The sequence below is a fragment of the Cyprinodon variegatus genome, unplaced genomic scaffold, assembly GCF_000732505.1.
Source record: "Cyprinodon variegatus isolate N-32 unplaced genomic scaffold, C_variegatus-1.0 Scaffold546, whole genome shotgun sequence".
NCBI lineage: Eukaryota > Metazoa > Chordata > Actinopteri > Cyprinodontiformes > Cyprinodontidae > Cyprinodon > Cyprinodon variegatus.
The window spans coordinates 325726-337478 of record NW_015150999.1 but is presented as its reverse complement, the minus strand read 5'-3'; the positions used below and the strand labels follow the sequence as shown (position 1 = coordinate 337478).

General features: G+C 34.8%; 1 protein-coding gene across 1 annotated transcript in view; it reads left to right on the top strand.

Moving 5' to 3' along the window:
• lrp1b (LDL receptor related protein 1B) overlaps window positions 1-11753 on the top strand; it is a gene marked incomplete at its 5' end in the record, with an annotated part of 277806 nt that overhangs the window by 242416 nt on the left and 23637 nt on the right. The window contains 9 exons of the mRNA XM_015391547.1: window positions 150-290; window positions 572-706; window positions 2897-3016; window positions 3178-3419; window positions 3599-3822; window positions 4388-4494; window positions 6985-7101; window positions 7363-7536; window positions 10661-10786. Of these exons, the coding sequence (XP_015247033.1) occupies window positions 150-290; window positions 572-706; window positions 2897-3016; window positions 3178-3419; window positions 3599-3822; window positions 4388-4494; window positions 6985-7101; window positions 7363-7536; window positions 10661-10786 (1386 nt within the window). The remainder of the gene's footprint in view (window positions 1-149; window positions 291-571; window positions 707-2896; window positions 3017-3177; window positions 3420-3598; window positions 3823-4387; window positions 4495-6984; window positions 7102-7362; window positions 7537-10660; window positions 10787-11753) is intronic.

Sequence of the window (11753 nt, the reverse complement as noted above, 5' to 3'; positions counted from 1 at the left end):
TATATGTATATATAGACATGTGTGTGCACATCTGATGTTATAAAATGGTTTACAGTGACTTTGTTTAAGGAAACTGTATTTGAGAGCAATATCCTTAAAAAATCTCTCCCATGTTTTCCTTTCTTTAAAACAAAAATGCGCCTAAGCAGAGGTGGTAGCTGGAAGACCTCGACCTTGTGGAAAGACAGAGTTCACCTGCAGTAATCGACGTTGCATTCCGATGCAGCTTCAGTGCGACCTCTTCAATGACTGTGGCGACGGCGGCTCGGATGAACAGGACTGCAAGTCCTGTAAGTAGCATTAGTTAACTTTAGTAAACATATCATAGAAGGTTTTGCAAGAGATGCAATGTACCTTATCTCACTGCAATTTTATCATGAAGAAAAGTAATCTTCTTATTTAAGATGTGAGGCTCTGTTGTGTGTGATTATAAATTCATGCTCATATTTGAAGGTGTGTTGTGCTGGGTGAGAGTGATGAGGATTCACTCTAAGCTGCTGCACATCAAAGGAAAACCCCAGCAGTCAACTGAGATGCAGAGGTGTAATCAGAGACCTGTATTTATTTGCAGTTTCCAGTGGAGATGTATGCGGAAAGAAAACAAATCCATGTGGAGAGGATGCAATTTGCAACCAAACAAATGCTAATGCGATATGTCAGTGCAAACCTGGTTTCAAGAGGAACCAAAAGACTGGCCAATGTGAAGGTATATCAACATTTCTCTGTTTTTCTGTTGTTCAATTGAATGATTGCAGCCTTATGTGTAAAGATTTATGACAAATTTATCCTTACAGACAATTTTAGAATAGCTAATATAGAAATATGAGTGTTAAGAAAGGAACAATGACAAATGTAACTCATTTAAATGACCTTGACAAAACAGCTGTATCTCTTTAAATTTCTTTTTACATTTTGTCAAGCTAAAAACACAAGCAAATTTTCATATGATAGGGAGATACACAAAGCAGTACAAAACTTAAAAAAAAAAGTTATTTTAAAAAGAAAATCTGAAAATATTTATGCTATAACTTATTTTGAAAGGAGCATAGTTACGTTTGCCCATAAACCATTTGTTCATTATAAAATAAGGTTATTTACACCAAATCTCCATGCAGATAGTCTTTTGATTTTGTCATATTGAGCCTAAATGGAATTCCAGCGCTGGGCATAATGAGAAAACATAAACTGACGGGAGTGACTAAGAAATATGACTTAAATAAACCAATCTACAACAACTCTAACATCTAGTAAATCTTCCCTTGAGCCTACTATGAAATCTAAAGAACACAACAAAAATGTCACACAAAAAAAGAAATATGAAAGTTACATAAGCGACATCTGGAGGACTATTAATTTCTTATCCCTTTTGGAATCAAATGTTGTTTTTTTTTCATTTTTTCACACAGGATCTTAAAATTTTCTTCATTTTCACAAATTCACAGAGGGATCCTAAGTGACTTTAGGCGGACATACACTGTACGATATTTTCGATCATTGCTGACAGCTACACTTCAATATGTATGACAAAACCACAGCATTTAAAGTTTGCAGCTCACGATATTTGTTCTTACTGCGTGGCCAGGGCACTGATGCAATCTAACTGCACATACAAAAACCACAAATTGGACTCTAGGCATATCCCAATCTGATATTAATATCCAATGTTGCTCCAATATTTGCCAAAATCGGATATTAGATTTTACTGGCTGGCATCTAATATCTCCAATATTTTCATGCTGATAGAAACACTTTGCTTCCGTTAAAGGTTTCTGTAATTCATTGGTTATTTTACATAGGTAAGTTTTTTCATAGCTTTTCTTGCAAACTTTTGCTTCCTGCCTTAGTAATATAATTTGACCATGCGTTTTATAACATTCTAAAGTATAAAATAATTCATAAAAGCTGGCATGATTCATGCTAATTTCATCTCAGGTCAATATAAATATTGGCCAATACTCAAAGCTGCAATTTCGGTATCGTAGCTCATTGTTGTTAAGGTTAATACACAGAAAGTTTATTGGAGCAAAAATAAAGTTTAAAAAGCACAACTAACAACTTATATTCCATCAGGATGTGTTTTACTTTGGGAAAAAAACTTCCAACCAATAAGACTGAGCTACTGGTGTTTGAATTTAAAACATTTCATATAACGTGACTATGGCCTTTAATATGGAAATTTAAAATTATGTATTTTGGTCCAGTGGATATAGAGATCATTTATCATCTGCGCTCTGTGTTTACTGAGCCCAAAACAGAAAAAACCAATAATGTTTTTGTTTTTTTTGTTCAGAAAATCCAAGTTACAATGCTAATATGGTATTTTACAAACATTATCACACATCAATTTTTTTGCTATTGTGATACCAGTTCAAATCCTACTATTTTATAAAGGCCTTTGAATGTTATTACAGAGCATTAGTTTGCTTCTCGGAACAAATCACATGTACTGAAAAACACACACAGCACATCAACATAAACAAACAACACCCTGTGTTAATATGATGCTGGCAGCATAATGCTGTGTCAAAGAAAACTGGGTCATTAAGGCTGTCCTTCAGTGCTCTGTCAGTCATAAGTAAAATTGTAAATTTTTCCCTTGCAAGGAGAGATAAACAATATAGACCAAGTTGTGTTAAAGGGAACATATCAGAGAAATGCATACATGTTTAAAACATGCTCTGACAATCTCAGTTGAAATAGATTTGTCACAAAAAAGTTTAAATGTTAAAAATGTAAAAAAAAAAAGGTTTTCACATCACATGTAACAGGAATAACAAAGTAAATTAAAGTTCTCAGTCTTTACCTTTTTATCTCTGCATATGATGCATTTCAGTGCCTCTAAAGAATACAGCATTGCAATTGTGTTACATAAACATCACCTTCTTTTTTCCTCCAGAGATAAACGAGTGTCTGCAGTTTGACACATGTCCTCATTACTGCACAAACATTAAGGGATCCTTTAAATGTACATGCGATCGCAACTATAAGGAGGTGAACGGCAACTGTGTTGCAAAAGGTATGAATGCTTCCAGACTGTTCTCCTTTAAAGCTCTGCTTTTACATTTGTTAGATCTATTTTTATGTACCTGGCTGAAACTGTCAAGGGTAAGTTGTTAATAATTTATATTGGTTTGTGTTTCCATTTTTTTTTTCTCATATTAATAACCAACTTTACAGGACAAGATGATCGAGTGCTCTACATAGCCAACGACACTGAAATCCGAAGCTTTGTGTATCCATATAACCAGAGCCAGGGACATAAACTGCTCACTCATATTGAGGACAACGCCCGCATTATCGGGATGGATGTTCTGTTTCATCAGCAAAAGTTTATATGGGCTACCCAGTTTAACCCTGGTGGGATCTTTTACAAGGACACTCTTGAAAGAGGCCAAACAAAAGCAAATGTTAAGAACATTGTAAGTGCTTCCAACCTCTTTATTTGTCCATCCATCTCAAACGGCGACTCGTTATTGCGTCTCCTGAGTTTATAAACTGTTTGTTTCATAACGTTTTACTGGTTTGCCTTTTATATGGCAAATTCAGATGATGCATGGACAGCGTTTCAATAAGAGAATCTCCTTTTTATGCATTGCAGTGTTCAGATTTCCGTCGTCCCAGAGACATTTCTGCTGACTGGATCACAGGAAACATTTATTGGACTGATCACTCGCGGATGCACTGGTTCAGCTATTACACAGCCCACTGGACTAAATTACGATATTCCATAAATGTGGGCCAACTTAAGGGACCAAATTGTACTCGCTTGATTACTGACATAGCGGGAGAGCCATATGCCATTACTGTAAACCCATCCAGGGGGTGAGTTGTGTTCTCAGTGACTCCTTTCTTAGTGACACACTTAAAACACATACTCCTTGTTTTTTGAGAATATTTACATTTTTTAAAGTACATTTTTATAATTTAAGCATATGTATTTTTTATGCTCTATGGAAGCAAAGCATTTTTGTTTTATTTAGTAAACTTACTTTTTTTTTACTACCATCAACTGTTTTATTAAATCAATCTGTTATAGTGATAAACTAAATATTACAAAAGCTTGCGTATTAAAATGTACGCTTTCTAGGCACTCAGTGTTAATGGTGAAATGTTAACTTTACTGTCCTAAGCTAGTCTTAAATTACAAACATGGAATATTCCTTTATTTTTATTTTATTTGCTGACATTATAAAGTGCAGTAAACATGAACACACAGTACGGGTCCTAAGAGGGAAAGCTATTGCAGCAGCTTATAGAATTGGCCCTGATATGAGTATTAAACATATGATATCAGGCTATATCTATGCATGCTTTCTGTATGTCAGATTTATTTTATTTGCATAGAGAATCTCCAAAGAAGCTCAGTTGTTTGCATTTTCTCTCACAGAATGATGTACTGGAGTGTTATTGGTGATCACTCCCAGATAGAGGAATCAGCCATGGATGGGTCGTTACGCAGAGTTCTCCTGGAGAAAAATCTTCGGAGACCCACTGGTAGGCATATCTACTTTATTGTTTCTATATAGGCTTTTTTTTGTTGTTGTTCTTTTTTTCCCCTATGGTACTGTTTTATTACCTTGGCGGGACTTGGTAGAGATGGCTGATAAACAGAGAGAGGAGAATTACCAGTAAGTGTTTTTCTTATCCCATAAGACCATCTTTGAGACTAAGTATGCATGTTAAATGATTTCTCACCTTGATTATACAAGCTGTGTGGCCTCAACTGGTGTATTATAGAAAACAAAAACACACAAAAAAGGTTTTTTTTTTGCCAAGCTTTGTACTGTTATGACTTCATATATATTTAATCATGTGTCAAAGTTTCAACTACGGATAGTGTTATCTGGTAGATTTCTGTTAGAGAGTTTGAACTAATCAATTGGTTTTCATATCTGCTATGTCTAATATGACACTGTTGCAGCTGGATTAGCAGCACCTTATCTTTAGACTTGAATAAATTGGTGCCTTTTTGCAAACAGACGTATTAAAGAAAGCATTCTAATTAAAGAAGGATAAAACAGGTATTTTATATAAAGCAATAAAGAACAAACTCTGTGTTTATATATTTGTAATATACCGTAACTACAGGTGCATTGATTTCTCTGAGAAAAAAAAGTGTGGAAAATCTTACAAATATTTAATGTTCTATTGCAGATTCATGTTTAAAATGGGTTTAACAACAAAGAGTTTGAAATTAATCCCTTTTGTGTTTTTGCAAGGAGAATGAAGGTTGCCTTTTTAAAACAAATCTGTGTTCAAAAACACAATATTAAAGACAAAAAACGAATGCCCAAAACAATTCAAAACCAGCAATGTGTTGGTTGAGGCTTCTTAATGCTTTTGTAACTGAGCATTGTAGGCCAGCTCGACATGCAGTCAGTATTTATTGCCTCCTTCAACACAACCGGCCACCTCATGATCTACTTTGTATTCTAATTTCAGCCACTTCCAGAACATGCACGACTATCTCAATATATCAGACGCTGAATTTTGTTCATCAATTAGCTTTAATCTATTATAAACCACATTTGCAGAAATAATCCTTTATCCATACATCACTCACTTTGTGTTTAATGAATCTAAAACAAATTAGTTTCACTTTTTAAACTGAATAAGTGACAGTAATTAGGTTTTCAATTATATTTTTAATTTATTGTGCTTGCATACATAGGGTCCTAAAGCTCTTACTTTCCTCAGAAGCGTTTATAATTTTTAACTTACTCCATTAGATGAAGTCGCATGCTGAGAGTATCTGCATAGTGCTTCATGAAACAGAATTAAGCCTAAATGAGAAATGTTTTGACCTTTAAATATGTCGGGAACTGGCATGATGAAGTCCTTTTAGACCCCCGTCTAACGCAAAATTTATTCGAAAAAAATATATGTGCTGTATACCATTTATATTAATTTGGCAGGTAAAAAATACCAGGTTATGTTTAAAAAAAAAAAATCACATTTCAAATTTAGTTTTATGCTATTCAATATGTATTTTAAGTTGATTAAAATGTCCTCCAACTTTCAATAAGTAATTGATAGATTCATATTTTAGATATTTTATAACAGAGTTAAATTTCCTTGAAATGATTCCTTGAAGACATACGATTAATTGAAGGCAAATGTGTGTGGAATGGCATGGATTAGAAATAACCACAAGACCTGGAACTATTCAAAGCAGGCTCTTTGACACCTCATAAAGTGAGACTTTGGTAATGAAGGTAAAATAAAATCTGAAAAACCTGCTTATGGAGAGCTACAGCATATTTTCAGTGTGATAATGAAAATTGACTGCTGTTATAAAAGATACCTTTATTTTAGGACTTTTCAGACATCATTACCTGAATGCCAATGAATGATGAGGATGGCATAACACTTAAATAAATAGTTGAAAAATACTTGGGTCATAATACTGCTCAATTAATTTAAAACAGTAATTTCTTACTATGTGGTATACTTTTATAATAACTCTATTTTAATTAAATGAAATAAAATATTAAATAAAAACAAATGTAGTAATAGATTTATCTGCATTAATATCTTGCTTAACACTTAATGGCCACTCGGTTTGTGTCTATGGGTCTGGAGGGAGCCCCTTAGGGCTGATCTAGTTTTGAAAAACAGCTTTGGCCTCCTTTAATTCAAGGGACCAACACTCTGTCTCGGCCACAAGAGAAATTCATCATCAGAGAGCTGAAAAGGAAAAAAAAAGATCTGTTTAAATGCCTCAGCCACATCCTCAGCTTTCTAGTAAGGGAAGGTAAAAAGGAGTCAGTGTTTAATAATTAGAATGCCTCAAATCCACCATCAAACCACAGTGCTCAGCTGAGAGGTTCAATATAGGCACATAAATTGACTTTCTAAAAACACAACTTCTTTTACAACTAATCTGACTTTCTTGACCTGAAGATCTCCTGTGCTGAGGGATTTTACAATGATTTCACTTTAATTTGTCAGGTAAATAAATTGCTTACCTTCATCCTCCCACAGGGCTGGCAATTGATTACTTCAACCAACGTATTTACTGGGCTGATCCGGAGCTCTCACAGATAGGGAGCATGAGATTGGATGGCTCGGACCCCCTTGTGACAATCAGCGAAAGACACGGTAAACCCAATAGAAAAAAAGCAAAGAACAAGTATTTTGTTTTGTTTTTTTCATTTAAACCCACAATATTCGTGCAGCACAGCTTCTTATCAAATAATTGCAGCAGTATTGCTTGTGTTTCTTAGAAGGGTAGGTTTTACTAAGATCAATCTGTCCTCTGCTACACGGTTTGTTCTTTTTTTTCTGAGTCTCAGGATAAAAACATTCAGAGTCCTTGGTATTCTGAATTAGTTTTTCTTTTTTTTGCTGCTCCATCTTCAGGAATTTCTCAGCCATACAGAATTGATTTATTTGAGGACTACATCTATGGAACCGGACTAAAACAGGAGCTCTTCAAGATTCACAAGTATGGTAAACAGGCGGTGGAGATCTTCCATTTGGGGGTGGAGAGGCCCACAAATGTCTTTCTTTCCCACCGTTACAAACAGCAAGACGGTAAGCCGTCCTATTATGGATGTATCCAAATCATTACATATACTAAATTAAACATTGCATGTCAAAAGCTTAATTGACTTTTAATGGTTCTTTAGATCAAATTGATGTTGTACTTTTAAAAAAAACTTTTCACTAATTTTTTACTTTTAAGATGATACAATGATGCAAATCATTGTATCAAATATAACTTTGGTTATAGTTACAGTTAAGACTAACTCTATTCACACTGTAAGCAAATCTAGATTTCTTTTAATATTGTAATTTAATCAACAGTTATAAATTGATAAATATCAATGCTTCAAAGTGGTACAAACGCAGCACCAATAATGAAGCTGTGTGGGGTAAAGATTAGAGGTAATGGCATAGTGCAAGTTCCATAGTTCTGCCTTCTGTTTTAAAAGGTTAAAATGACACCAGTGTTGTGCACCCACAGGGGAGACAAGAGGAAGCTTTGCAGTCAGCCTCTGCAACTTCAAAGGTCTTTATTTAAGATGCATAATGTCTTCTGAGCTGAAAAAGTTATAAATAATAAGTTTTTTATTTAATCGAGCATCTTGCCTTTTGAGTAAAAATAGGGTCAACTGTCACAAGGCAGATCTGATCTTACTCTCCTCAAGTCACCTCAGATCAGACTTTAATTTGGCCCGCCTAATTGTCACACTAGACAAAAGTTTTATTTTCTTATTCTTTTGTGTAGTGTGCAGATAGGTTTGCGGTGCACTTGTGGCTTGTCTTTTGTGATCCATCTTCAGAAAAAGCCCCCCCACCCATTTGCCCAGGTGATAAAAAAAACGCACAGTCTGTCACACTAATGTTCACAAGAATCCAAACCAAATTACGCGCTTACGGACTTAACTGAGTCTATAGAAGCAGCTGTGTTAAACAAGGAAAAACTAATTTTAAACATGTGGACTTTGTAAGTGCATGTATGAAAAACAAGAAATATATATTTTGGAATGCACCTTTGAATATGCAAAAAACCTGGTGTTTCTCATTCCTGAAATTTATGATTGAGCAAAATTACAATGATAAATGAGAAGAACAGAAATATGTTTCCTTATTTTGTTGATAAAAACTTTTAGCGTTCAAATTTATCTCTTTTAATGCCTCATTTCATATCAGGTTAAAAAAACATTTGGGGTTGAATGAAAACAGTTTAAATTTCAGTCTCTCAGATATGAACACTTTATTAACACTCAGGGTTCTTAACTGTGTATGGCTAATTCATTTAGTGTGATTCTGATCCTGTTTGAATACAGAAACTATACAATAAATCAAAATTTTAACACCTAATTGCTTTTCAAGGAAACCAGCAACAATAATAATTGCTTGTCAAATAATCATTCTAACCTACAACTAACCTGTAACAACTCAATTTAGTCTTTACAGCCCAAATCAAATTAAATTTATGATAAATTAATATAAACGTCTGACTGGGTTCTTATTTGTGGTAGTTTAGCTTTATTTAAAGATTTATTTGAAATAGCATTGTCATGGACTTATGAATTTTTATATATAATGTATAACCAATATGCTGGTCCTGGTAAAATAAGATCAAAAACTGGTAAAAACACTCAATATTCTTTGGAAACATTCATAAAATTAATGAGCAAGACAGAAAAAGGAAATTAGGGGCGGCATAGTGGTTAGGGCACTGTGCTTGGACTCCTGAGGTTCTGAGTTCAAGCCCACGGATTGCTACTCTGGGTCCCTGAGTAAGACCCTTAACCCCACACTGCTCCCCAGTCGCCGTACAATGGCAGCCCACTGCTCCCCAAGGGGATGGGTTCAATGCAGAGTTCATCAGTAAATTTATCCACTGTGGGATCAATATAGTAAATCAATTAATCAAATTAAGACTACGGTATATTAATTAAACTTATCATAGAACTTCACATTTAACCTCATTAAAATTAATCCATCAAAAGTTCCTTATGTCCCTCTACATTAGTAAAAAAACAAATAAAACTGATTAAAAGGCATGGAGCAACTAGTTTGGCTTATTGCCGATAAAAAAACTAATTTTCTACACAATGTTTCCATTTTCTAAAACTGATGTATTGCATCTTGATGGGATTATGCCAACATGTTGTATTATTTTTAAATTAATGTCTTAACCTTCTCTTACACATATACACCTTAAAAGTAATCGCTTTGCTCTTCTACTCAGCCAATCAATACTACCTTGTCCTCCCTCTCACTTACTCACTCACTTGTGGTAAACCCCTGTCTGTTATTTGGTGTTAATGGTTATAGAACATAAGACAGCTCGGTTTTGGTCAGTTTTCCTGTTACAGGACAGCTCTTCCCCTCTCCAGAGACTCATTAGACCAGCCATGTAGTGCAAAATGTGTAGGTCTGTGGGCAGAGGATGCACTCAGCTTGCATTGAACTGTGAAGTAAAGGCTTGATATTCAAAGCAAAAACTTCCTAACAACAATTTAAATGGGAAACCGGCCTTTGATCGTGACTCTGTGCCTTTGGTGTTAGGCCTATCATTACTGGTAGCTTACTGTATTGTTTTTGTGACTGTTAAAAACTGAGCAAATGTGATGGCATTATAACAGCTGCAGATTAGGTTCTGAACATGAAGTGGTTTGTTTTCTTTTCATATTTTCTTCTCGTGATAAATTTATATTAAACATATTTGATTCATCTCGNTGCTTCTGCTTTAAAATCTGTTTCCCATATGCTTCTAATGAGAGCTAAAGCTATTAGAATAAATGCACACGTTTATGAATTTTGCTAGAATCCATTGTGGATTGTTAAGGATTGCTTCCATTAGTTTGTTTGTTGGCTGAAGGCAGAACTAAGAGTAGCACTTGAGAAAGCTACTAATCAAGTTGATGAAAGGAAATTGGTTCCACATTTTATAGTTGTTGATGCTTTAGTGTGAAGTTCTACACATATTTTAGTGCAGGACCTTTCCTTTTTTATGGAAAAAAAAGAAAAACACTCTTCAAAGCAAACATTAAAGCACTTAGAATTGATTACTTCAGTTCAGAAAGAAGAATCACACTCCCCTCAAAAAAGTCTAGTCTCTCTAATTACAGGCCAAACTTATCAGATTACCTTCATTCAATCTTTTTTTTAAAGAAAATTCTATTTTTTTTTCTCTTTGCAGGATCAAATCCCTGCCTGAGGATGTCTTGTGATTTCATGTGTCTTCTAAACCCAACTGGGGCCAGATGCATCTGTCCAGAGGGAAAAGTGCTGGTCAATAACACTTGTAGTGATGTCAACAATTCAGGTAGTTTTGATTATGATCACACAGAATAAGGCTACTTTTTGGATAAACAGTGGCTATAATTATCCATTGTACTGTGCCTATGGCAAATGTGTTACCTATGAATCTTTGTCACATTCTATAATATTGCTACCTCATACTTATCTCTTAAATACATTTTATGTGGTTGACAAACACAAAATATTGCATAAATATGAAGTGGAGGAAATACAGTATACATGGTTAAGTTTTTGGTCCTCTCCAGGTACTCCGGCTTTGTCCCACAGTCCAAAAACATGTCTGTTAGGTTAATTGGCTTCTCTAAATTCTCCTTAGGTGTGCGTGAATTCTTGTTTGTCCTGTTGGTCTTTGCGTTGCCCTGTGATAGACTGGCGACCTGTCCAAGCAACCCCCAATATAATATATAGGATATAAATACAGTATCTGAAAAGTCGCCACATATATTTAAATTGTATTTACCTTTCTAGAACCCTGGGAAATAAGATTGCTGGCAATTATTTATTTATTTATTTATTTTTTAAAATCTCTTTACCATGAGGTTAGTTTTCTCCCACACATAGCGTGGCTTAGAGTAGTTTGTTTTACATAGTTTGTGTCGCTGGGCTTCTCACAAACTGCAATTGGGATTCTTATGGCTTTTTTGCAATACCGTTTTACTCCATGTCACTGCCATAAATTCTGGATGCCCTATGTGGAAAGTTCGCCTGATAGTTGACCCATCAACAGATTCTTAGACCTAACCGCAGAACTTGCAGTTTCTTCCACATAGCCTTTTGACTGCTTCTCTGATTAACTTACTACTTGCCTGACCTGTGATTTTAGGTGAAGCTTATGTGTTTGTAGTTTTGTCATACTGTTTACAAGAGCAGAAAATACATTGAGATATTGTTTTATGATATCACATTCCCTGTGCTTCTTCATAACAGCGATAAACACCACAATTTCAGATTATTTTTAGAAGAAAAAAAAG